At 45.5% G+C, this 26,075-nt stretch overlaps 1 protein-coding gene across 1 annotated transcript; it reads left to right on the top strand.

The window, feature by feature from the left end:
• The first annotated feature begins 445 nt into the window (after positions 1 to 445).
• LOC118075245 (SUN domain-containing protein 3-like) lies at positions 446 to 22,554 on the top strand. Its single transcript, XM_035097144.3, has 13 exons — positions 446 to 558; positions 3,485 to 3,582; positions 5,448 to 5,561; positions 7,022 to 7,106; positions 8,680 to 8,750; positions 10,104 to 10,159; positions 11,938 to 11,978; positions 14,295 to 14,454; positions 15,941 to 16,025; positions 18,259 to 18,374; positions 19,286 to 19,453; positions 20,831 to 20,920; positions 22,213 to 22,554. Exons 1-13 carry the CDS (start codon positions 446 to 448, stop codon positions 22,339 to 22,341), a joined length of 1,326 nt encoding a protein of 441 aa, XP_034953035.1. The 3' UTR covers positions 22,342 to 22,554.
• The last annotated feature ends 3,521 nt before the right edge of the window (positions 22,555 to 26,075 follow it).

Below are 26,075 nucleotides of genomic sequence, written 5' to 3'. Positions count from 1 at the left end.
AGTTGTTTATCTCCTTGACATCTGATGGGGGGGGCGTTCCACAGGGCGGGTGCCAGTACCAAGAAGGCCCTCTGCCTGGATTCCTTCTAACAAGAGCTGTACACCTCAAGTTATTGAGCCCTAAAGGATCCAGGAGCCGTTATTTATGGATCTCACCCAGTCAATCTAATCCTAACTCGTCCGCCATTATGATGTCACGAAGCCATCTCACCGCAGAGTTCCTATTATGACATCACTTACTGGACGCCGGGCAGATAATCTCCACATACCTCAGAAGTGCATTGGAAAGACAGAATGGGTGCCACTGTGACGATGACTTATTAAAACAGGCCTCCCTTTGGCCGCGTGTGCAATTTTGGTGGGTGTCGGTTTTCGGTGTCCATGATACAGTCGGGAAAATCCAACAGATTTGTCTCAGAATACATCCAGGCGTCCCTTCTCAAGAATGAACGGGAAGCGGTCTGTGCGGAGAAGTTTGGAGCAACCAACACAAGGCTTTCAGGATAACCCAAATATTTCCAGTGGGCCAACAGGATCCAGTGGAACGCAGTCAAACAGGTAGAGCAATACTGTGTGTATTTGTATCCTGGTAAAGTGTCAGGATAAAAAATATGGGGGGAAAAGGACACATAAAATAATGCTTAGGTTTATAACTTTAATACTGCCAGAGGGTACCTTCAGATCCGGGTGGCGCTGTGGTCTAAACCACTGAGGCTCTTGGGCTTGCCGATCAGAAGGTCAGCGGTTCGAATCTCCATGATGGCGTGAGCTCCCATTGCTCTGTCCCAGCTCCTGCCAACCTAGCAGTTCGAAAACACACCAGTGCAAGTAGATAAATAGGTACCGCTGCGTCGGGAAGGTAAATGGCATTTCCGTGCGCCTTGGTTTCTGTCACGGTGTCCCGTTGTACCAGAAGCAGTTTAGTCCTGCTGGCCACCTGACCCGGAAAGCTGTCTGTGGACAAATGCTGGCTCCCTCGGCCTGAAAGCAAAATGAGTGCTGCAACCCCAGAGTCACTTTTGACTGGACTTAACCGTCCAGAGGTCCTTTACCTCATTTACCTTTACCTTTTACCTCAGACTGTCAGTATTTTGAAGGAAAGGTTCAAGTGCATACCATGGCATTTCGGTTTGTGCAGTTCAAGTAAATTAAAGTGCTCTGTTACTGTACCTCAAGAAATTCTCACTTGTGTGAGACATGCCACATATTTACCACTTTGAGCTTGTGTGAGAAATTTCATGTTTCTGCTGATCATATGCATAATTTTGTTTGTTTGGAATCTCAGTGATTTCTCTAAGGCTCCAATTAGGGTGTCTGGATGTAAAAGCAGACAGAGCTCCTACACCTATAATGAATTATGGTACATTTCTATCCCACCTTTCCCTCCAAAGAGCTCAAAGTGGCCCCCATGGTTTCTCTTGCCTGCTTTATCCTCACAACAATCCAGTGAAGTAAAGTTGTGTTTCCTTTTCTGCAAGGGAAGCTCCACAAAGCGTTTCCCAAGTGGGAAGTTAACATTTTGCAAGTTATTACAGATATCAAACTAGACTGCGAATTTCATCACGAAGGATGCAGGTGTGGCCTTCCCATCCAATATACCTTTATTTACATGCACTATGGGCATCACAGGCAGGATTTAACTAAGCTGTTGTGTGTGTGCTATAAGCTCCATTCATGCAATGGGACTTGCCCCTGAAACCCTTAAAGCTGTTCTGACTGCGGCTACCGAGTCAGATGGGCGGGGTACACATAAAGTTTTTGTTGTTGTTGTTGTTGTTGTTGTTGTTGTTTGTGGTTGTGGTTGTGGTTGTTGTTAGAGGAAACCTCCAAACAGGTTTAGGGGACAAACAAAGGGGAGAGTTTTATTGCACAAGTGGAGATTGTTCCCCACTTTGTGCTTTGCTGTAGTGGTACCTCTACTTACAAATGTTTCTACTTACGAATGGAGCTCCGTCCGCCATCTTGGATGCGGTTTAGATAGGATTTTTTCTACTTACAAATTTTTAGATAGGGTTGCTTCGACTTGCGAATTTTTTCTCCCAATGCATTCCTATGGGATTCGACTTACAAATTATTTCGACTTACAAATGTGTGTTCGTAACGCATTAAATTCGTAAGTAGAGGTACTACTGTATTCCACTTCTGGTATGTAGCACTGACTACTGCAGAGAGAAGACGAGATCCATATCTGGGAAGTTTATCTAATATGCCATCTGTCAAACATTTCTGTGGCTGTGCAGCTGCCAAGACCTGGGTTTTGTTTTGTTTTTTGTTTTGATCTGGTCTATTAATTAGGATAAGAGCACGGGTTACATACACATGGCATTCTCTGTATCTTGCAGAATCTTCTTAAGAGAAACCTTCCCCACACCACTTCTGTCGCAATGTGCAATGTCAGTTTCCATGCGATTTGTTTTTACTCCCATGTGCCCTGTTCCTGGCTACAATTAAATCACCATCATAATTTTATTATTTATACCCCGCACCTCTGGCTGGGTTGCCCCAGCTACAATGGGCCACTTCCAACACATATAAAAACATCTTCAAACATCAAACATTAAATACCTCCCCATACAGGTGTCTTCTAAAAGTTGTATAGCTATTTAACTGCTTAACATCTGATGGGAGGACACCACTGCTGAGAAGGCCCTCTGCCTGGTTCCCTGTAACTTCACCTCGCAGTGAGGGAACAACCAGAAGGCCCTCGGAGCTGGACCTCAGTGTCCGGGCAGAACGATGGGGGTGGAAACACTCCTTCAGGTATACTGGGCCGAGGCCATTTAGGGCTTTAAAGGTCAGCACCAACACTTTGAATTGTGCTCAGAAACGTGCTGGGAGCCAGTGTAGATCCTTTAGGACCAGCATGAACAGCTATTTATGTGGATGAAATCCATCTGTTTTGGGAGACAATGGAGGAGGACACCTTTGGGGGTGAAGTCAAACATCTGGAAGGTTACAGTGGCTGCTGTGGTTGTAGAAACCAATACAGTGGTACCTCGGGTTACGTACCTGATTCGTTCCGGGGTGCAGTACGTAACCTGAAAAGTACGTAACCTGAACAACTGCGAAAGTGCGCTTCTGCGCATGCGCGAACTGCGCAGAATGCTTCTGCGCATGCGTGCGCGGCGAACCCGGAAGTAAACGCTTCCGGGTCCGCCAAGTACGTAACCCAAAAAGTACGCAACCCAAAGCATACATAACCCGAGGTACGACTGTACTGGAGAGACATGTTTTGTTGCAGCTGGAGCAGATGAAGGCGTCCAGTTGCGCTGCTGCAGAACAGCAGGTTTTCTTCTCTCTGAGCTCCTTCCCAACACTCATTTCTCCTCTGGTCACACACACGATTACTGGTGTCTACAAACAGTGTGCCACATAGAATTTGGAGTACATCTTTTTTTTCTGACAGAAGCATGTCCATGAAGGAATCTTAAACAAAGGTCACTTTGAAGAACGCTCAGATAATTTACAGCATTTCTTCTTTCAGCTGGTACTTGCGCAATTCCACGGGGAAATGCGCCAGAAATTCTACTTCCTCAAGTGGCCAAACAACTTCAACTGCCGATGAGGGAGTAGAAACGGGGGGTAAGTTCCATTTATATGTTTTTATATGGGGGGGGGGGTTTCATACCGTCAACATTAAGAAACAACCCCCCAAAGCAGCATAAAATCAACAAGAAAATTGCATTCCTAAGACAAATATATAACATATCAGTAGATCTTATTACATCAGCATAGCTGGATCTCCCCTTCAGGAAAGTCTAGGTAAACAGAGGCGTTTTAATAAAGTACCTAAATGCCAGTACTGTAGGTGCCTGCCTGATGTTCGTAGGGAGAACATCCCAAAGGGCAGGTGCCACCACACTAAAAGCCCTGGCCTTAGTGGACATAAGACAAACCTCAGGAGTCTACAGCATGGCTAAGAGTGTCATTCATGTGGTCCTGGAGGTAACCTCGTCCTGGTTTTGGGCTTTATATGACAGCAGTGTTATAGCAATACCTTCAATGTGGCATGGTAGCATATGGTCAGCCAATTAAACTCTTTCTGTACAGTTAATATGGCCTGTTGATAGGCCACTTCATTCAATAGCCTTGTTGCCAATTTTTTGCTCTAGCTGCAGCTTCTGGGACAACCTTCAGGGAAGCCCCACCCAGAGTGCATTGCAGTAAACCAATTGGAAGGTCACCAATGCCTGGACTACCATAGCTGATCCATTCTGCTTGTCTTCTTCCATCACCTGTCAGAGTGAACAAGGCCATTCAGTCTTGAAACCAGGTCCGAACCCAGACTGGAATGGGTCTGAATAATCAGTGTATTTCGGGAATGTCTGCAGTTGCCCCACTGCTACTGTCTCCATCACACACACACACACACACACACACACACACACACACACACCAAAACCAGGGTATTTGCAACTGGTTGATAGCTGTCACAAACCCTTTGTTTCAGGTAGAGCTTCTTTAAGATTGGCAGTACTGTCTTCACTGTAAGGTTAATCACTTGTGTTGTGAGCGGTGGCTGGAGATAAAATGTTGTCTGAGACCCTCTACGCAACTTGATTAAATCCACTCCTCAAAGATTTATAGGACATGTTGAGCTGAGTTTGCACATTGAACCGTTCTCAAGTCTAGCTCAACATGTGCAAATCTCCTGAAAGACTTAATTTCAGTACACACTCGTTGGTTAAACACTGAGTTATATTGCCTACCCAACAACAGTTGTTTTAAGCAATCACAGAAAGAGCACAAACAGCAAGATTTTAGGCTGCATCAACAGAAGTCTAGTGTCCAGATCAACACCTTGGTCAGACCACACCTGGAATACTGTGTCCAGTTATGGGCACTGCAATTTAAGAAGGTTGTTGACAAGCTGGAAGGTATGCAGGAGGGCAACCAAGATGATCAAGGGTCTAGAAACCAAGTCCTATCAGGAACGGTTGAAGGAGCTGGGTGTGTTTAGTCTGGAAAAGAAGAGATTGAGCAGAGATATGACAGCCATCTTCAAATATCTCAAGGGCTGTCACATGAAAGAGGGGGAAAGGCTTGTTTTCTCCTGCTCTGGAGGGTAGGACTAGAACCAATAACTTCAAGTTACCAGACAGGAGATTCTCACTAAACATCAGGAAGAGAACTATCTGACAGTATGAGCTGTTTGACAGTGGAACGGTTTCCTTTGGGAGGTCCTGGGAGGTCCTTTTTAAGCAGAGGTTGGATGGTCATCTGTCATGGATGCTTTAGCTCAATTCCTACATCACAAGGGGTTGGACCAGATGACCCTTGAGGTCCCTTCCAGCTCTACAATTCTCTGATTCTAAGCTTTCAAGAAACCAATGGGAGCAGAAGAAGCAACTGGTCCATTTTCCAGGTGATGCATGGAAACTAGGTGTCACTAGATGGAACCTAGGTGTCACTGATGTCTGGCTAATGAGATGGTGTTCTTTTGGCAGGAGAGTCATCCAACAGGGGACAGGTGAGGTTCACCAGAGAAGTTATTGGGAGAGAAAATAGCTGTGGCACCTTGTCATCTGATTCGTCTTGTGTATCTCAGAAGAGTCTGCTAAGTATGTATCCAGTTGCATTTGCGTTCCCCATACTTGCGTAACAAATCTCTTCAAGACTTTTGCTTCTGTACTGTCAAGAGAGATGTTTTCGTTGTACGCCATTTGCTATGTGTGTCGAAAATGGCAATAAAATACTCAATAATAATGTTAACTTCCTTTACAGGTAATAATAAAAATAATAATATTTTATTTGTATCCTGCCCGCCCCGGGCGAGGCCAGGCTCAGACCGGCTAACATCATAAAAACAACACAAAATGGATAATACAAAACACGAAATACTTTATTCTCACTGTACCACTTGTTTACAGTGAGATTAAACGAGCCCACCATCCCCCCCCAATCTCTCAGTCCTTGTTACACTCTGTGTGCTGTCGCACGACCACCAACCCCGAACGTCAGCTGCAATGTTGCTGTCTTCTATTCAGCAGCCTCATGGCCCATGGGTAGAAACTGTTCTTTAACCTGTTGGTGCGGCTTATCATGCTTCTATTTCTCCTGCCCGAGGGCAGGAGATTTTAAAAGTGCTGGCCAGGGTGTGAGTCATCCCTGAGAATGTTCCTCGCTCTTCTGAGGCAACGGTCTCCCGCGATAACATCTAGGGGACTCAGGGTACGATATTGTGTGCTGTCTTCACCACCCTCCATAGGGACTCTCTGTCCATGGCTGTCAAACCAGCATACCACACCGTAATGCAGTATGAGAGAAGACTTTCTATCGTGGACTGATAGAAGGAAATCACCAGTTGCTGTCCAACCTTGTTTTTCGCAAGACCCTAAAGAAATTAATTCTCTGTTGGGCCTTCCTAACCACCTGGGCTGTATTGACCTTCCAAGTTAGGTCTTCACTAAGATGGACTCCCAGGAATTTAAAGGAAGAGACTCTCTTCACACAGGCCGCCCCCCCCCAAATATACAACGGGGCTAGTTCCCCTCTCTTCCTCCAAAAGTCCAACACCATCTCCTTTGCCTTGCCAATGTTTAGGTGCAGATTGTTCTCTGAGCACCATGTGGATAAAAACAGACATCAATTAATTAAAATACATCTTAAAATTAATTCAGAAAAGTTAAAATCTGGGCAGGTGGCAATTATCAGGTTGGAATTGAGAGTGGTTAATACTTGCCAGGACCAACTGTTTCCATTGTTGTAAGTCTATTGTAAGACTTACAGCTGAATGAATGCATCTGAAGAGCTTTGCCTACTAGAAAGTACTATACCAATGTTTAATACTCTCTGCATTATTATGCATTATTATTATGCATTATTATTTTGTTTGACTACGTCAGACCAACCCGGCTACCTACCTGTAACTTGCACTATTATGGTTACTGCAAGCTGGCCAAAAGTTGCATTTTCAAATGGGAGAATGAGCCCATATTCTCCCCACTATTCATAGGTAATCAGATAACCAAAGAAAAAGCAATTCCTTAAACGCTTTGTGATTTTCCCCTCTACCCCGCAGGAGCGATATGTACCATTCCCAGCAGCATAATACTTACTATTATCTGCCTCCCAGAACTCCTCTATAATGCCTGTATCTGTTTAAGGTAAGCATCGGTGCGCCGCTTTTCTTTCCCCCTTTTTAAAATAAGATTTGTTGTTTCATAATCTTCCGCAAGTCTCAAGGTTGTGGACAAGATAAAATCAGCTTAAAGATAAAGGGACCCCTGACCATTAGGTCCAGTCGTGATCGACTCTGGGGTTGCGACGCTCATCTCGCTTTATTGGCCGAGGGAGCCAGCATACAGCTTCCAGGTCATGTGGCCAGCATGACTAAGCCGCTTCTGGCGAACCAGAGCAACACACGGAAACGCTGTTTACCTTCCCGCTGTAGTGGTACCTATTTATCTACTTCCACTTTGCTTTTGAACTGCTAGGTTGGCAGGAGCTGGGAGAGCAACGGGAACTCACCCCGTCGCGGGGATTTGAACCACTGACCTTCTGATCGGCAAGCCCTAGGCTCTGTGGTTAAACCCACAGCGCCACCCACGTCCTACAAAATCAGCTTAGAAGCAATCAAAAACACAGAAAGGAACAGCAACCAAATCTTAAAACATTATAAAGTAGACACCCCTGGCAGAGACAGCAGGTCAGAGCAAAAAAAATGGATTCCTTTTCCCCCAGGAGAGTGGAGAGAATGGGTGCCTGTTGCTAATATTGAGCAAGATTCTTAATTGTTGTAGCTCTAAAGCAGGGGTCAGCAACCTTTTTCAGCAGGGGGAGGCAGTCCACTGTCTTTAAGACCTTGTGGGGGGCCGGACTATATTTTGAAAAAATAATAATGAATGAATTCCTATGCCCCACAAATAACCCAGAGATGCATTTTCAATAAAAGGACACATTCTACTCATGTAAAAACACGCTGATTCCCGGACCGTCCGCGGGGCAGATTTAGAAGGCAATTGGGCCAGATCCGGCCCCCGGGCCTTAGTTTGCCTACCCATGCTCTAAAGTAAGGTGGCCATAAATCTGGAATTTCCTGGACATGTCCAGGATTTAACTATTGAAAATAAGAGTCCAGGGGGAATTTTGGAAAAATTGGCCAAATGTCCAGGATTTCGAGGTTGATTGCCTAAAGAAAGCTCAACAACTTTTGTCTCCCAAATTTTACTCCTGGCAATCCTATCTAAAAGTTGTATCCAATGCTAGCCCTACTCAGAAGAGACTCATTGAAATTGATGGTCATAACTAAGGTCCGCTATTTCAATAGGTCTCGTCTAAAAACTAAGTCGGATACAAGCCAGAGTCTCCTTCTGTGGAACATCTTGTTGTACATAACACAACAGGATGTGACATCATTGCACTGTGCATTTCCTTCATCTTACCTACCTGACAGTGGGGGGGGGGAGACACACAAGGTGTGGTGATGTCACATCTTGCATTGTCTTATCCTAGACATTATTAGGAAGAGAAACATGAAGTAGCAGGAAACTCCTGCAATGCCTATCAAATGATCAGGGGTGATTCCTTCCTGGTGAGCCCAGCCAACCATTCCTTTAAAGGGGGGAGCCAGCAGCGTCACAGGCTCCCCATTCCATTTCTGTGGACTTTGCTGGATCTCAAGAGTTGTGTCATCATGATTATCAGCCTTTTGACAACACAGCCTTATTTCCTCTCCAGAGACCAATGCACTATGGAGAACTTCACGAAGTCTCTGAAGTTCTTGTCTATAACAGTCCCAACCGTTTGTGGTGAGTATTCGTAGGGTTCCCTTCTTAATTGTAGGCGAGACAAACCAAGAATCACTCGCCTGCTATTAGGACTGGCCAATATATCAAATCTCTCTCATCCAAAACTGGTTGGAAGTCTGTATCGTGGTATCGGTTTCATCGTTTTTGACCTGGCGATATATCACGAATCATGGTGTGTGTTTTATGCAAAAAGTCACAACGTGGGGGAAACTGTGAAACCAGCCAATGCCTCTATCCTTATTTCAGACATTGTGATATATCAGTACAGTGCTTTTTTTTCTTTAAAAAAATGTTTAGGGGTACTCTCATTTTGACTCAAGAAAACCGCCATTTTATAGTTCAAATCGGGGGAAATAAATACAGCAAATGGACAAAAGTACAAATGTTCACAAATTGTTTAGGGGTATGCACCCCCCTGCGTCCCACCAGGAAAAAAGCACTGTATCAGCATACTGCAATGTTTTGCTGGTGGTATATATGGAAGTTTAAAATCAGATATCATCCATTTCAATCATTTTGAAATTTTGATAATTCCAATGCAGATTGGTTTCCGTTTTGTGAATACATCCAATGTGAATATACCAGCTTCCTCAACCTCAGCCCTCCAGATGTTTTGAGACTACAGTTCCCAGCATCCCTCACCCCTGGTCCTGCTAGCTAGGGATCATGGGAGTTGTAGGCCAAAAACATCTGGAGGGCTGAGGTTGAGGAAGCCTGGAATATACCCAATCCCTCCAGCCTCTCATTCTTTGTTATGGCAGGGGTATTTAAATACTGGTTTGCTATTATTTTATTCTGCAACTCTGCATTATTTTTTGGTTGCTGTGCGTTTGCATATATTTAGAAATTCACAAATAATAATTAAAAAATAAGAAATTGAGCAGGTGTAGGGGTGAAGAAGATGAATCATCTTCTCTATGTGGTGGTTTTTCACGTTCCAGAGATGCCTCCAGCTCTTTCCTAGCTATTCTGGGCCATTTCCCATAATAATAGTAGCTGCTTGGCTCTCAAGTTTGGCATGGCTGGAATGTAGCCTTCTGTACAAACCATAGCTGTCAAGTTTTCCCTTTTCTCGTGAGGAAGCCTATTCAGCATAAGGGAAATTCCCTTTAAAAATGGGAGAACTTGACAGATATGGAAATAAACGACTATCAGACTTTTAGAAGACATCTGAAGGCAGCCCTGTTTAGGGAAGTTTTTAATGTGTGATTATTTTTTTTATCGTGTTTTCAATATTCTGTTGGGAGCCGCCCAGATGGGCAGGGTATAACTAATAAAGTGTTGTTGTTGTTGTTGTTGTTGTTGTTGTTGTTGTTGTTGTTGTTGTTAAGTGTTTATTGCTTATTTCTCTAGCTGCCATTTACTGCTCGTGTCTCTGCATGAGGATTTCAGATGGCCTGTCATCAAAGGTGAGGATCTTCCTGGGCAGGAACATAAACTGAAGTCGGTCAAAGCTACTGTAGGTGATAAAGCCGGTGGGTTATGCATAGGATTGAGACAGGCATCTTCTAGAGTATCTAGCAACTGGGACAAGGAAAAGCATGGTGAGTGGGTAGGTGTAATGATGCTGGTTGCTTCCTCACGAGTAAGCCACTCCCAACTCTGTGACTGGTTTTTACAGGGTTTTATTATATACATACTGTATGTGCAAGACAGAGCATCAAAGTCCATGACTGTCCTAGTCCGAATCAGAATCCGGAAGCACCGCCCGTCGGGACTTCCGCCAGCAAAACCCCCTTGGCACCCTGAATCTCCTCCTCTCCTCGCGCCTCTCCACCCAAACTGCTCAGCTGTGGAGCCAGTGCTGTCTCCTCTGGAGCCTCCCCCTCTTGAGCGCTCTGGTCCGACCCTTCAAACCTTCCCACTGGAGACCTTGCACTCTCAGCATCCCCGAGGCTCTGCACCGCTTCCTGAGCCTCAGCACGACCTTATATAATAATAATAATAATAATAATAATAATAATAATAATAATAATAATAATTTATTATTTATACCCCGCCCATCTGGCTGGGTTTTCCCAGCCACTCTGGGCGGCTTCCAACCAAATATTAAAAACAATGCAGCATCAAACATTAAAAACTTCCCTAAACCTTCAGTTGTCTTTTAAAAGTAAAATAGCTGCTTATTGCCTTGACATCTGCTGGGAGGGCGTTCCATAGGGCGGGTGCCACTACCAAGAAGGCCCTCTGTCTGGTTCCCTGTAACCTCACTTCTCGCAATGAGGGAACCGCCAGAAGGCCCTCGGTGCTGGATCTCAGTGTCCGGGCTGAACGATGGGGGTGGAGACGCTCCTTCAGGTATACAGGACCAAGACCGTTTAGGGCTTTAAAGGTCAGTACCAACACTTTGAATTGTGCTCAGAAACGTACTGGGAGCCAGTGTAGATCTCTCAGGACCGGTGTTATGTCACCAGTCACCAGTCTAGCTGCCGCATTCTGGATTAATTGCAGTTTCTGGGTCACCTTCAAAGGTAGCCCCATGTAGAGCGCATTGCAGTAGTCCAAGCGGGAGATAACCAGAGCATGCACCTTCCGAAGGAGGTTGCGAGACGCTAGCATCCTGGGCTATGTCTCAGAGACCCCTGGTCCCAACTTCCTGGACTCTCCGCTGACCCCTGGTGGACCCCTGACAGTAGGAGACCTAAACAACATTTTGTTTAAACTATCGGCATGCCTTAAGGTGGAATGCTATGACTCCGGGTTCATAGCATGACATCTAGGGTGGGACACCTCTGAGACTGTACAGAGTTTCTTCCCTCTCCCCCCCCCCAATAAAGGGGAGGATTTAGGTAGGTGGCCCTCATCCCATGAAATAGTAAGAATAGTTTGCCCTGAAAGTAAGGTTGCAATATTTTGAAGAGCAAAAAAGAGAATGCTATGTTGGCTCTCATTTTAAATTCTCCTACTGGATGTAGCCTATGGAAGCTCTGATATATTTCTGAGGGGGGCAGGAGAAGAGGAAAGCAAGTCTTCAGATACCAGTTATGTCTATGTCTCATCCAGAAAGTACAGCCAGGGAACATTGTGGCAAATTTTAAAAATCCACCCGCTTGGACAGAAGTTTTAACTCTGAAAAAGAGGACATGTCCTGGAAAAAGAGGACACATGGCAACCCTACAAAGGCCCAAAGATATTACTAACATTGAGGTGTATTTGTTTGTTTGTTTGTTTTTCCTTCTTTTTATAGGAGCTTACACAACTGTATGAAACTGAGCTGAAATCATTGTGGTAAGAGGGCTTTTCAGATAAGAATTCTCCTTAAATGTACTTGTCGCTAGGTTGATCATTACTCCTTGTTGGAGCCTTGCGGGTGGATCAGAGGGAACACAGGATAAAATTATCTCCGTAAGTATTTCTGATTAAAAACAAAAATGGTTGAAATTCTATACCCAGGTGCAGCATGGTGGGCTTAACTTCAGAGCAGCCATAAAGAGGATTGCATACCCTCCAAGCGTCCCGATTTTCCAGGGTCCGGAATTATGGAATCCTGTTTCCATGGAAAATAAACCCCTGCACCCATGAAGGAAACAGTAAATTCATTTCAAATTCTTTCACTGCAATGCTTCAGCCCCCAGCCACTTCTTAGGACAGGCATAGGCAAACTCGGCCCTCCAGATGTTTTCATAGAATCATAGAGTTGGAAGAGACCACAAGGGCCATCCAGTCCAACCCCCTGCCAAGCAGGAAACACCATCAAAGCATTCTTGACATATGCCTGTCAAGCCTCTGCTTAAAGACCTCCAAAGGAGGAGACTCCACCACACTCCTTGTTGTTGTTGTTGTTGTTTAGTCATTTAGTTGTGTCCGACTCTTCGTGACCCCATGGTCCATGGGGTCATAGCACGATATGGTCTATGGTCTATCGACACTCCTTGGTAGCAAATTCCAAATTTTTGTTTTGGGACTACAACTCCCATCATCCCTGACCACTGGTCCTGTTAGCTAGGGATGATGGGAGTTGTAGTCCCAAAACACCTGGAGGGCCAAGTTGGCCTATGCCTGTCCTAGGAAACGTGGGGAGTGTTGACTCCTTTAAATGGAGCCTGACACTTGTCTACTCAGAAGTAAGTCGCACTGTATTCCATGGAGCTTACTCTCAGGTAACTGGGTCAAGACTGGGCAGCCTTACACTACAATCCGAAGCGTTTTGACTCAGAACTAATTCCTAATGAGTCCAATAGGATTTACTCTCTGGCAAGTTCCTGATCATTTTCACAGTTTCTATTATTATTATTATTATTATTATTATTATTATTAAAGGTAAAGGTAAAGGGGCCCCTGACCATCAGGTCCAGTCGTGTCTGACTCTGGGGTTGCGGCGCTCATCTCGCTCTATAGGCCGAGGGAGCCGGCGTTTGTCCGCAGACAGCTTCCGGGTCATGTGGCCAGCATGACAAAGCTGCTTCTGGCGAACCAGAGCAGCGCACGGAAACGCCGTTTACCTTCCCGCCGGAGCGGTCCCTATTTATCTACTTGCACTTTGATGTGCTTTCGAACTGCTAGGTGAGCAGGAGCTGGGACCGAGCAACGAGAGCTCACCCCGTCGCAGGGATTCAAACCGCTGACCTTCTGATCAGCAAGCCCTAGACTCTGTGGTTTAACACAAAGCGCCACCTGGGTCCCTGTATTATTATTATTATTATTATTATTATTATTATTATTATTATTACAGCGGTGCCTCGCTAGACGAATTTAATTCGTTCCACGGGTCTTTTCTTATAACGAAAAATTCGTCTAGCGAATCCCATAGGAATGCATTGAAATTTTTTTGAAATTTTTTTTGCCCATAAGAACGCATTAATTGAATTTCAATGCATTCCTATGGGAAACCGCGATTCGCTAGACGAATTTTTCATAAAACGAATTCGTCTAGCGAGGCAACCTCCACCCGAAAAATCCTTTCGTTAAGTGGAAATTTCGTTAAGCAGGGCATTCGTTACGCGAGGCACCACTGTATTATTATTATTATTATTATTATTATTATTATTATTATTATTATTATATCCCACCTTTTTCACTGACAGGGACTCAAGGCAGCTTACCACTAAAATTTTTATTTTATTCCCTATATCTGTGGAAGGTGTTGCTCACAATGCCTCCCCTCACACATTTTTTTCTTTACAACAACCCAGCGAGGTAGGTGAGGCAGAGAGGTTGTGTTGGCTCAAGGCGACCGATGTCAATGTGTATATGGCATATATCTGTGCAGGAGATCAAACACAGGAGAAGCTTCCTCGTGTCCTATTTTCATCAGAGAAATGTTGGAGGGGTTGGAATAGGATGTCCCAATTTGAACCTGAGAAATGTTAGAGGGGAGGGAATTGCGTTGCAAGACATGCTTAGCAGGAAACTTGGCACCACATGACCTACCCGTATGTTGAAATTAGCCTTTGACCTATCATCCCGAAAAAGCCCTAATCTGCAGATACCTGTTGATGGTTTCAATTACTACCCCATTGCAGCCGGTTGGAGAACCAGGTTCCCCCTGCTGGATAAGCAAACGATTCCTGATGTTTACATTGCTCCCATTTTTTCCATCTCAAGGAAGTCCCAGAATTTGCTCGAAGAACAAATCCATGAAATCCAGGGCCTTAAAAAGGAGACAGATCGCCTGCGTGCCGAGATCAACAGCATCAATGAAGGCATCCTGAAATCGGTGAAGGAAATCCTTGAGGAGAGCGACATCCCGGGAGAGAACAAAGATGTAGGATGCTGGAAAAGGCACCTCTCTGCTTCCTGCTTTGCACTACATACCCTTCATTACAGGCTTGGCTTGCTGTTGTCATAACCTGGCAGCTTTAAAAACAAAACAAAGAGGAAGAGTTAGGCTTGTTTCCTATCAACAGTGTTCAGGGCCGTATTAACCATATCTGGTGCCCTGGTGCCAAGATCCCTCCGGTGCCCCCCCCCCCGTGAGTGTGGCGGGCAGGAGGAGCGCACGGGGAGCTGAGAGGTGCGGAGGAGGCAGCCCCAGGCTTGCGCTCCCTGCACGCCTCCAGAGAGCGGCCTGAAGCCGCTCCAAAACTGAGAGGCGCAGAGGAGGCGGCCCCAGGGTCCTGCTCCCCGCGCGAAGCTTCGGAAGCGCGCAGGGAGCGTGAGCCTGGGGCCGCCGTGCTGCGCCTCTCTGCTGTTCAGGCGGCCCCAGGCCAGCGCTCCCCGTGCGCCTCTGGAGTGTGGCCTGAAGCCGCTCAACAGCTGAGACAGGCGCGGCAGAGGCGACCCCAGGCTTACGCTCCCCGTGCGCCTCCAGAGAGCTGCCTGTTGCAGAGGATTCTGGGACGTATTCAAGGGTTGACGCTAATGTCACACAGGTCAGCCTGTTGGGCATCGCTGTAATTCCATGCACACTGAGAGTGTGCCCCAGAACAGTGGGAGGGTTGCATGGTGTATACTCTTTTAATACTTTTAAAAGAAAGGGCAACACTGGAAATATAAGTTACAGGTAGGTAGCTGTGTTGGTCTGCTGTAGTCGAAACAAAATAAAAAAATTCCTTCCAGTAGCACCTTAGAGACCAACTAAGTTTGTCATTGGTATGAGCTTTCGTGTGCGTGCACACACACACACACACACACACACACACACTGCAGTGCTTAGCTAGGTACACATTGTCGCTGTTTGTATGAAAGTTAATTTGTTAACGGATTAAGAAATACCGGAAGATATCTGGATTTTGCCTTCAAGGTATCGGAGATTCTTAACCACCCCTGCCCACCCCAGCCAGTAAAAACACACACACCCTCCTGCCAATTCTCACCGGCCAGTGTCATTCCTATGCTCACATCCCCTGCCATTCCAGCAAATCTTAACTTTGGAGTTAGGGCCATGTGTTTGCCGAGATACGGTAATTTTAGGATTGCCATACATCTGGACATAGCCGGAATGCTGCAGTTGGAAGCAGTGTATGGGCGAAAATCGCTTAAATGTCCAGGAAAATCCAGGCAAGTTTGCCCAAAACAAAGCTAAACAACTTTTGTGTCTGGTTTTTCACTTTCTGTAATACGGCAACCCTATCATATCTTGCTTTGCCATATAAGCGCATGATGCACATTTGTCCATATTCATGCAACTGCTGTACGTAGAGCCTTAAGCTGCATTGTTCAAACTCCTTGGATAGTTCATGTGTTGCAATGCATGCCTTTGATATCTGCAGTGACTCTGTGCGCTGATCGGGTCTTTCCCTCTTTCACAGCAAGTGCTCACAACTATCAACTTGGCTTTTAAGAAGATTTATGAAGATCATGTGCAAATGGCTGATTGGGCTCAGAAAACAATAGGTAACAATAGACTATGCTCCTTTCTTATTACCTGAATAAACCAAGCTACTTCCCCCTGCCTTTTAGGGCTGGGCAAATGAAACCCATTAAGACTGTTGCCTGAAGTACTTACTTAGAAGTAAAACCCACTGAAATCAACGGGACTTGCTTCTGAGTAAATATGCACAGGGCTGGGATGGGGGAGTTTTTCCACCCCTGGCATCCCTGGGTAGGGCTGGAAATGTCCCCTTGGCAATACCCTGGAGAGCTGCTGACAGACATTGTAGACAATACTGAGGTAGAGGGACTAGTCCGTGTAAGGTAGGTTTCTGTGTTCCCCTTCTAGGGTTGGACGATACCTGGTTTTCAACATCATGATAAACACCAGCGAAACATCGTGATATACCGATGTCTGAAATAAGGAGGGAGCTATGTAGAGGCTTTGGCTGGCTTCACGGTTTTTCCCGCGCTGTGTTTTTTGCAGGGCACACAGACACACATCATAATTCGCAATATATTGCCAGGTCAAAAATTGTGAAACCAATATCATGATATGGACTTCAAACCATTTTTGGACAATATACTGCTCAGCCCTAACACACATCATGATTCGCAATATATTGCCAGGTCAAACATTATGGAACCAATATCATGATATGGACTTCAAACCATTTTTGGACAATATATTGCCCATCCCTAACACTCATCATGATTCGTGATATATTGCCAGGTCAAAAATTATGAAACCGACATCACATTATGGACTTTGAACCAGGTTTGGACGATATATCATCCAGCCCTATTCCTCACTGTCAATACAAACTATCTGCTTAACGTGTTATGAGGTAAAATCAGGTTTGTTTTGCAATGCTGGTTGATATGGAGGGAAAATTGCAAACGAAAATTGGTTGGAGGAAGTGAGGAATGTTATCTTTACTCTGATTGCTGATTCTGCCCTGAAAACCTGCCGCCCTTTGGCCATTTATACTGGTAGGTTTTCCCCACCACAGCAAGGTCTCAGTATCAGGAAATAAATCCAAACAGGGAGAAAACCACAGTGGGCATAGGGAGGGTTAAACACCCTCTTCTTGCACCTGAATTTCTGTTTATTATTTGCTGAAGTCTTGCGAGTTAGTTTTATTGCCTATTATTGTATTCTAATAGATCGTTGAATATTACTTTATTTGATATACTGTAAGTCATTCCATTTAGAAGCTCTGTTTTATTTTGACTTTCTGTATTGGATCAGATAATGCTGTGAGCCACCTTGTGTATAGCAATATAGAAAGGTGGTATGCAAATTAAAAGTGAAATGAAATGAAAAATTCAATATAAATGCCCCTGCTGCCCTTACATTTGGGTAATCTTTATGAACACAAAATTGGGAACATGCATTTTGAGGTGATTTTGTAGAGGTCTAGTTGCCTCACCTCAAGAGGGATACTGTTGAGCTGGGACCGTTTCTCCAAAATGATCAAGTCAGCGCTTGGAGAAACTCCTGCTCTGAGGAAAAGTTTGGGGTGGTTTTTTTTGTAAATATTCTTTTTTGAAATTTTCCATTAAAAACATTCCAATTAATCACAAATCAAATCAAATCATCAAACAGAAAGAAAGAAAAAGAAGGCCAAATTACATTCCAAATTATTAAATTTCAAACGCTCTGAGGAAAAGTTTAGAACATTTGAGGCTTTTCCATTTAGAGGTACAGTATATAAAAGTACACATGGTTTGTGGAGGAAGTGGACAGACACATTTTCCTTCCTCTCTCGTAATACGGTAGCAGAGAACTCGGGCCCACCCACCCAACGAAGCTGAATGTCGGAAGATTCAGAAACAAAATGCTTTTTTCACATAGCCCATGTTCAACGATGGAACTCACTCCCACAAGATACAGTGATGGCCTCCAACTTGGATGGCTTCAAAAGAGGTTTTGGCAAATTCATGGGGGATAAGATTACTCATGGTTACAGGCAATATGGACATGTTCTGCCTCCACTGTTGTGAGGTGGTATTCTTAAATTTACTATTTTGGGGGGGGGGAGGTTTCCCCCAAAAAAGCTCAACAAATTGGGTTTGCAGGTGTCAGGAATTTTACTTTTTGATCCACCCAGACTCTCCTTATGTGGCAATGAGAAACTGCTATGGTCAGTGAAACACAGATCGGATGGAAATTTAGGTCTTGTTGGTCAGTAGAGCCTGCTCTCTGTCTGTGTGTGTTAATTCTAATCTTCTTCTCTCTTTTTTATCTCTATAGGAGCCACAATTGATAAAGACAGGACATCTAAGAGTTATGTACCTGAGAGTATGCAGAACTGCTGGTTTCAATGGCTTTTTGTGTCTTCAATAAATCCCCCTGATACTGTTCTGCAGGTACAGTAGACTTACCTGTATTCTATCACTGGTAGTACAGGTTTGGCACAGTATTAGGATCCTTCAATCATCCATTCTCCAAACTCGTCTTCCTGCCTATCCTCCAGGTGTCCCTGTTTTCCAGGCACAGTCCTGGAATTACAGAAGCCGTCCTGGTTTCTGATTTGGTCCCAGCAAGTCCCAGTTTTCCTTTTTCCTCCACTCCAAGTCTCGGAGACTTATTTGAAACTAATCCCTGATAATTACAGACAACTGTTTATCAAATCGTTATTGTTACTACGTCGCTTCCCTAGTAACTACCCTGTTTCCCCGAAAATAAGACATGCCCATAAAATAAGCCGTGGCAGGATTTTCTAAGCATTTGCACAATATAAGCCATACCCTGAAAATAAAACATAGTGATAGGCGCAGTTCTGGAGGGTGCCAAGGAAGAGGCGAGGCTGGACACATAATTAAAAATAAGACACCCCCTGAAAATAAGCCATAGTGTGTCTTCTTGGGGGGGGGAATAAATATAAGACGGTGTCTTATTTTCTGGGAAACACGGTATGTTACTATGCAGACATCCACCTCTGTGCCAAAACTTCCCTGTATCAGAAAGTTTTTAATATTTGACGTTATGTTTTTATAGGTGTTGAAAGCTACCCAGAGTGGCCTGGGGTATAAATAATAAAATTGTTGTTGCTGTTGTTGTTGTTGTTGTTGTTGTTGTTGTTGTTGCTGTTGTTATATTTGCCTCGCTTGCATAGCAGGCCTGAACAGAAATTGTGGTAGGTCGGTCACCAATGATCATCTGTACTGGGCCGCAGAAGTCGGTTTATATATATTGGACCCAAACGGCAACTATGCCTGGGATTGTGGGGGGGTGGGGGTGTCATGTTTTAGTCACTTGAGTTGCTTCCTGTCTCTAGCCAGATGTTTATCCTGGAAACTGCTGGGCTTTCCGGGGTTCTGAGGGCCAAGTAGTAATTAAACTGCCGGAGAAAATCCAACCAACGGCCGTTACAGTTCAGCACATCTCTAAAGCCGTCTCTCCCTCGGGAGGCGTCAACAGTGCCTTGAAGGACTTCTGGGTTTTTGTGAGTATTGATGTTCAACTCGGCATTGCGCTCCTCTCAGTTACAGCCACAGAGCTGTAATTTCGGGCACTGGGAGGGCTACTCAGCAAGCCCAGGTGGGTGGGCTGCTTCTCACGGACAGGCCATGGGTCAAAGAGGACTAACACACATCACAGTGTCAAGCTCAACCAGGACTGGGGAGCACCCTAGGAGGCCGCCTCATGTTGAGTGAGAACACCAGTCCACGTAGCTCAGTAATGTCTACGCACTCTATGAGTGGTGGCGTTTGAAGGCCAGTTGGTGTAGAGTGGGGAGGCCAGGGGGCCATGGCCCTGGGCGCAAATTTCTGACAGGGCACAACCAGGCGCCCCCACAACAGGCTCCCTCATTGAGGCCTGAGCCACAGGGAGGCAAGCTGCACCCAGGCAAGGCTCGCTGCAAGGATAGGAGGGTGAGGTGACACAGCAGCGCTCCTGGCATTGCGTTTCTCAGCCTTATCTCTGCTCCCAGGTTGGGGTTAGTTGGCAAGGAGAGACTTCCTTGATTAGACGCTGGCTGGCAAAGGGCCTGACAACAGTCCAGTCCACCACAGGGTATGACACTTGCCCTGCCCCGGGCAGCAGCAACCCACACTACGTCCACCTGAGGCAAGAGCCAGGCCCTGGTCTTCTCTGTATGGTTGTCTACGTTCTGTCCATGTGTTTTTGCATGTCTGTCCTCTTAGCCTGCCAGGTCACTGGCCTCTTTATCTTCTTGCCCTCCAGTTTGCCTGAATCCTTCCTCCAGCTCCTTTTTGATAGGGCGCCTTCAACTAGATCAGGCATGGGGATTTTTGTAGAGCAAACACCACCACATTCTGTCACAGGCCACCCAAGGACTACATGCCAGAGCAAAAGTAGGCAGAGCAGCAGGTGTGACTCTTAACCTTCAGTAAAAGTCGGACGTGTCTACATATTCATATTCTTCCTTGATATACCGCTTCATATTTCAACAGACATCTCTAAGCGGTTTACGTGCCACGTGTTCCATCTTCCCATCCTCCCATCCAGACATGCGAGAGGCAATGTCACAGTTCAATGACACAATTCAATTCAGCCAGGCAAAAGCACCCAAGGAGGCTGCAGTGTGGGGACACTGAGGGGTGGGGCCTGGGGATAGGGGGTGGGGCCTGGGAAGAATCCTGGGGACCAGACAAAGAAGCCTAGAGTGACACATGTCACCATCATCCCTGGGCTTGACCCATGGGCATAATTAACTCTGCCTCTACAGCAGCCTCCTAGGGTCCCACCTTAATAAAAAATTGCTTCCCAGACCCTCCTTTGGGCAGTGTTCCATCCTTTGGTTTAAACTTTCTGTCACTAATTTCAGCTCCCCATTACTTCCGGCTTTTCATTTTAGGGGCTAGAGGAAGAAACACGAGAAGAAACTCTACTGGGGAAATTCATGTATGATATTGAGAAAGAAGCCATTCAGACATTCCAACTGAAGGTACCCTAACTAATAATAATAATAATAATAATAATAATAATAATAACAATAATAATAATGCATAATTTATTTCTACCCTGCCCATCTGACTGGGTTGCCCCAGTCACTCTAGGTGGCTTCCAGTATATTTAAAACATAGCAAAACATTAAACCTTAAAAAGCTTCCCAATACAGTCGTACTTTGGAAGTCGAATGGAATTGACTTCCAAAACATTGGGAAACCAAAGCTCAGCTTCTGATTGGCTGCAGGAAGTTCCTGCAGCCAATCGGAAGCCGTGGAAGCCCCTTTGGACGTTTGGCTTCCAAAAATAGTTCACAAACCAGAACAGTCACTTGTGGGTTTGCGGTGTTCGGGAGCCAAAACGTTCAAGAACTAAGCTGTTCGAAAACCAAGGAACGACTGAACAGGGCTGTCTTCAGATGTTTCCTAAAAGTTATAGAATTACTTATCTCCTTAACATCTAAAGGGAGGGTGTTCCACAGGGCGGGCGCCACTACCGAGAAGGCCCTCTGCCTGGTTCCCTGTAGCTTCACTTCTCGCAGTAAGGGAACCACCAGAAGACCCTCAGCGCTGGACCTCAGTGTCCGGGCAGAACGATGGGGGTGGAGATGCTCCTTCAGGGAAACAGGACCGAGGCCGTTTAGGGCTTTAAAGGTCAGCACCAACACTTTAAACTGTGCTTGGAAACGTACAGGGAGCCAATGTCGGTCTTTCAGGGACTAAGCATGAGAGCAATTGGGTATCAAAATGGAAGAAGCCCACTTGGAATGGGCTGCCCCAAAAGCAGTGTTACAAGACAGCTCTTTGCATACAGGACAGTTGCTCCACTTCTAGGGATTGGGTCCCTGCGCCTGATCTTCACCTCTCTCTACCTGCATGCCCTGTTGGTATTTCATCAGCATGAACGAACCGACAAATTAGACAGAAGGGACCAAAACAAAAGGCAACTCCTGTTAGCATCAATGGGAAGACCGGAGTTGCTTCTCATATACAGATTAAAATATGTGTGGGTGTGCATTACTTCAGTCTAATTTGAATGGAGGGGGAAGTGGATTAGCAACTAAATGATGCTCAGATGTGGACAAGCCTTTGCCTCCCAGTCATCTTACATAAATGGTATGTGTGCCCTGAGCTCTCCCCCTGTGAAGTTGGGCTCTCCTTGGGAGATTAAAAAAAACAAATAAATCTGTCAGAACAATTTGAGATTATGACAAAAGTACTGGTGAAGCACAGCAGAGTTTTACACACTTGATTTTGTTTGTTCTTTCTCTCCTCATCCTCTACATTTCAGAACGAACATTTAAAACAGTTTCTGCATATAAAATTCAAGGTGCTGAGCAACTGGGGCAACTCAGAGTTCACCTGCATTTATCGACTCCGGGTGCATGGGAAGATGGTCCGTTCCTCGCCCATCGGATGAAGGCAGGGGGTGAAAAATCTTGCAAGATGAATAAAAGGAAAGAAAACAGGGAGTACCAACGCCCATCGTACTGAGCAAACTGTAAAGAGCACTCGCAGCTCGCTCTGACTTTTTCCTAGGGGAGGGTGGAGAGGGAAGCCTGGAGGGGGAGGAGGAAGGGAAGAATCATAATTATGCCAAGATATTTAAAGTCTGGCAAATGTCAATGACGGAAAGACCCAGTCTGTGGTCTGCCCAAGAAACCAAGACAAGAATGACAGGGGGAAATGTCAGATGATCAATGCAAAGTCGTGGCACTGGCAAATTGATCTTAGTCACATGAATATTTTTGATCCTGTCCAGTTTTCTGTGGAAAGGGGGGGGGGGAAGAGTTATGAAAGTAGGCGAACTCCCAATAAAGATTTCTGTCTAGACTGAAGTGTGTAGAGGCAAGTGAGCTGTTCGTGAAAAAGGTGCCTCTGATTTATGTGATACATTTCTTTGGGTTAAGCGGTTCTAAGAACTGTCTTCCATGGACTCTGCTGTGGGTGTGTTCTAGAATGTCCCTCCTCCTTTTAGGTGGCTTTCTAGAGACTAGGGAATTTGCTTCATGTCAGATACATCCCGAGTCTGATCTGCAAAATGCACGTCCCTCACCAGGCAATCCTATGCACGTTTACTCAGTCCCAACTGGACTTACTGCTTGCGCAAAGGAGGGTGGGCAAGATTTAAAAGATTTGGAAACCAAGCCTTATGAGAAACGGTCAAGGGAGCTGGGCATGTTTAGCATGGATAGGAGGAGACTGAGAGGAGATATGGTAAGCCGTCTTCAAATATCTCAAGGGCTGTCACATGGAAGATGGAGCAAGCTTGTTTTCTCCTGCGCTGGAAGCTCCCTCCCAGAACTAATGGCTTCAAAGTAGAAGGAGGAGATTCTGACGAAACGTTACGAATAACTTTCTGGCGGGAGGAGCTGTTCGACAGTGGGGTGGACTGCCCTAGAAGGTGGTGGACTCTCCTTCATTAGACGTTTTTAAGCAGAGGTTGGGTGGCCATCATAGCTGCCAAGTCTCCCGTATTCCCCGGGAAACCCCCGTTTTTCCAGCTGTCCCCAGCCGAAAAAAACGGATTTTTTTTGTTTTTTCCCGATTTATTCTGGCGCGGTGGCCATTTTGGAACTGGGCAGAGCATGCTCAGAAGCGACTTTTGATGCTGCTTTGCCCAGTTCCAAAATGGCTGCAGCGTGACTTCTGGTGCGGTGGCCATTTTGGAACAGGCCAGAGCAGCATCAAAAGTAGCTTCTGAGCATGCTCTGCCCACTTCCAAAATGGCGGCAGCGCTACTTCTGGTCTGCTACTTCCGGTCCAGTCCCTTATTTCTCAGGCCCGAACTTGGCAGCTATGGTGGCCATCTGCCAGGGATTCTTTAACTGTGATTCCTGCAACGCAGGGGGTTGGACTGGATGACCCTTGGGTTCCCTTCCAGCTCTACAGTTTTGTGATCCTGTACAGCCACTTGTCTAACTTCTCCATCGCTGCTGCTGCCGCCGCCACCTTCCGTTGAGTAATGAAACACCTTCCAGGGGCATACTTCCAGTTAAGGGTGCATAGCATTGCGGCTTAAGGATGCTATTTACAATCACCTGCCTTCTAGGGGTGTGACAAGTATACTCTTTGACTATAGAACATTCCTATGAACTCTGGAAGTCCCCCAAAACTCTGCCTTCCTCAACAAAGGATACACCAGGATCTCATGTGCAGTCCAGGAAGCAGACTGTGTAGATTCTGGGCAGGCAAAAACCTATACAATTGCAAAAAAAAAAGTAGCTGTGGAAGATGTTTTAAAGTCTTCTTAGGAAAGGAGGGAAAGCAAACACTAGGGCTGAGTTATTCAAGTGGGCACAGGCCACACAGTCTTGCTGCTCTGATCCGAGAGGTGCTCCCAGACATCCCTTGCAATGTTGCAGAGGACCACAAGGACAGCGTTCCTATTGTACAATCCCAAGAGTTGCCCTTCTGCCTTGCCAGCCTCCTCTGTGGCACTGCAATATACCATTGCACTTTCTGAATGGCGAGACGTTCCGGGGATGCATCTCTGAGGCATGTCTGCCTTCCTCTAGAAAGGAGGCTACCAGAGGCCTCCTTTGCTCTGTGGTATTTGTAACATTATACTTTATTTCCAAATATGCAGCCGCCTAAAGTCCATCGCTTCCACATCAGATCTCCGGAGAAATGCCACAAAATGCCATTCACTTCCAGAGCCCAAATTTGGCGCTCTCTCTCTCTCTCTTCCAAGTTTCTGTCTCTGCATCGAACAGCAATTTCTATGGATTCACACACACACACACACACACACACACACACACAAATGCATATGTACATCTATAAATACACATGCACACTGATTACAGTATCTCTAGCCAGTAGAATGTGGAGGCAGGGCATGTCCTTTTGCCAAAATGGAGCAGTGTTCAGCTATTTCCTCTTCACTGTGGACCCCCCCCCCAGAATATTATTATTTATTTGACTTTCTCCATAGATCAAATAACTAAAGATGTTGACTCGCTCTCTAGTAGAACAGTGACTTTCCAATTTTCTGCCTTTAGGGAACTCTTTCCATGTTATTGGATTGCAAAGGATTCTGGTGCATGTTCCAGAACACACGCTCCATTCACATGGTAAAGTTTAGTGCGCACTCCTAAATACAAATTTAATACCTCCTGACATTGCTGTGCATTGCAAGCAGGGGAGTGTCCACGGCGGTGGGCAAACTGTGGTTCAGAAAACCTGCCCCTGGTTGCTGATTTTCTAACTGGGGACCTGCTGATAAGCTTCCAAGGAACACAGTCTGAAAATGCACAGGAGAAACAGTTCAAGGAATGTTTTCTATCACAGACCCCTTGGTTCCATAAGGATATGGCACGTTTTGACCCAGATGGAAGAGGAGCAAGGAGCAGAAGCAGCGGGTGTTTGGCAGGCTGGCACCCAGAGAAGGTGGCCCTCCCCTTGGGATTCTAGATATTGGAGAGGGGGAATCAGATCTGCCAGCTCGCTCCACTGGCCCTCCTGCAGAGCACAATACTGTGGTCAAGAACCAGGCATCACCTCCATAGGTGCAATTAGAAGCATCTGCCTAGACGCTTGTGCAACAGTCCTATAGGGCGAGAGAGTCTCATGGCTGAGCTTTCGCCATGTCTTTAAAACCTTGTGTCAACTGTTGGGACACCTTTGTAGCTTCTGTTTGGATCAGAACCTCGTGCATAGTCATGTACCCTGGAATCATGACACCTGGATCTTGTGCTTCTCACAGAGCCTGTACTGCTTGCAGCCTGTATAAAGATATATATCTTACTCTCAAGTGAGAGCTGCTGTCGTCGTGTTTTGCAATCCTAAACATCTGGAGAGCGCCAGGTTGGGAACAGACGGAGAAATTAACAGACATGTTTTTTTAAAAAACATATTTTTAAGCAAAACATGGCCCCTTTTACTGGCTTACCCCAGTTAAAAACCATCATGAAAATACTGGTTGCAATTCAGCGGTGTAAAAATGTACATAATATGCAAAACTTGATGATCGCAGGTATAGGAGCAAGAAGTGAAATTCTGACTTTACATTGGCTCATTTAGGGTGCTAGTTGGCTGCTGATTTCTGCAGCAACAAAAACTCTTATTTCAAAAAGAAAAAGCAGCCCTCTCCCACTGCATCTTTTAATAACATATCCTTACAGAGGGAAGAAGTCTATAGCATTCTGAAGG

The sequence above is a fragment of the Zootoca vivipara genome, chromosome 15, assembly GCF_965207765.1.
Source record: "Zootoca vivipara chromosome 15, rZooViv2.hap1.1, whole genome shotgun sequence".
NCBI lineage: Eukaryota > Metazoa > Chordata > Lepidosauria > Squamata > Lacertidae > Zootoca > Zootoca vivipara.
This window is presented reverse-complemented; position numbering and strand designations above follow the sequence as displayed.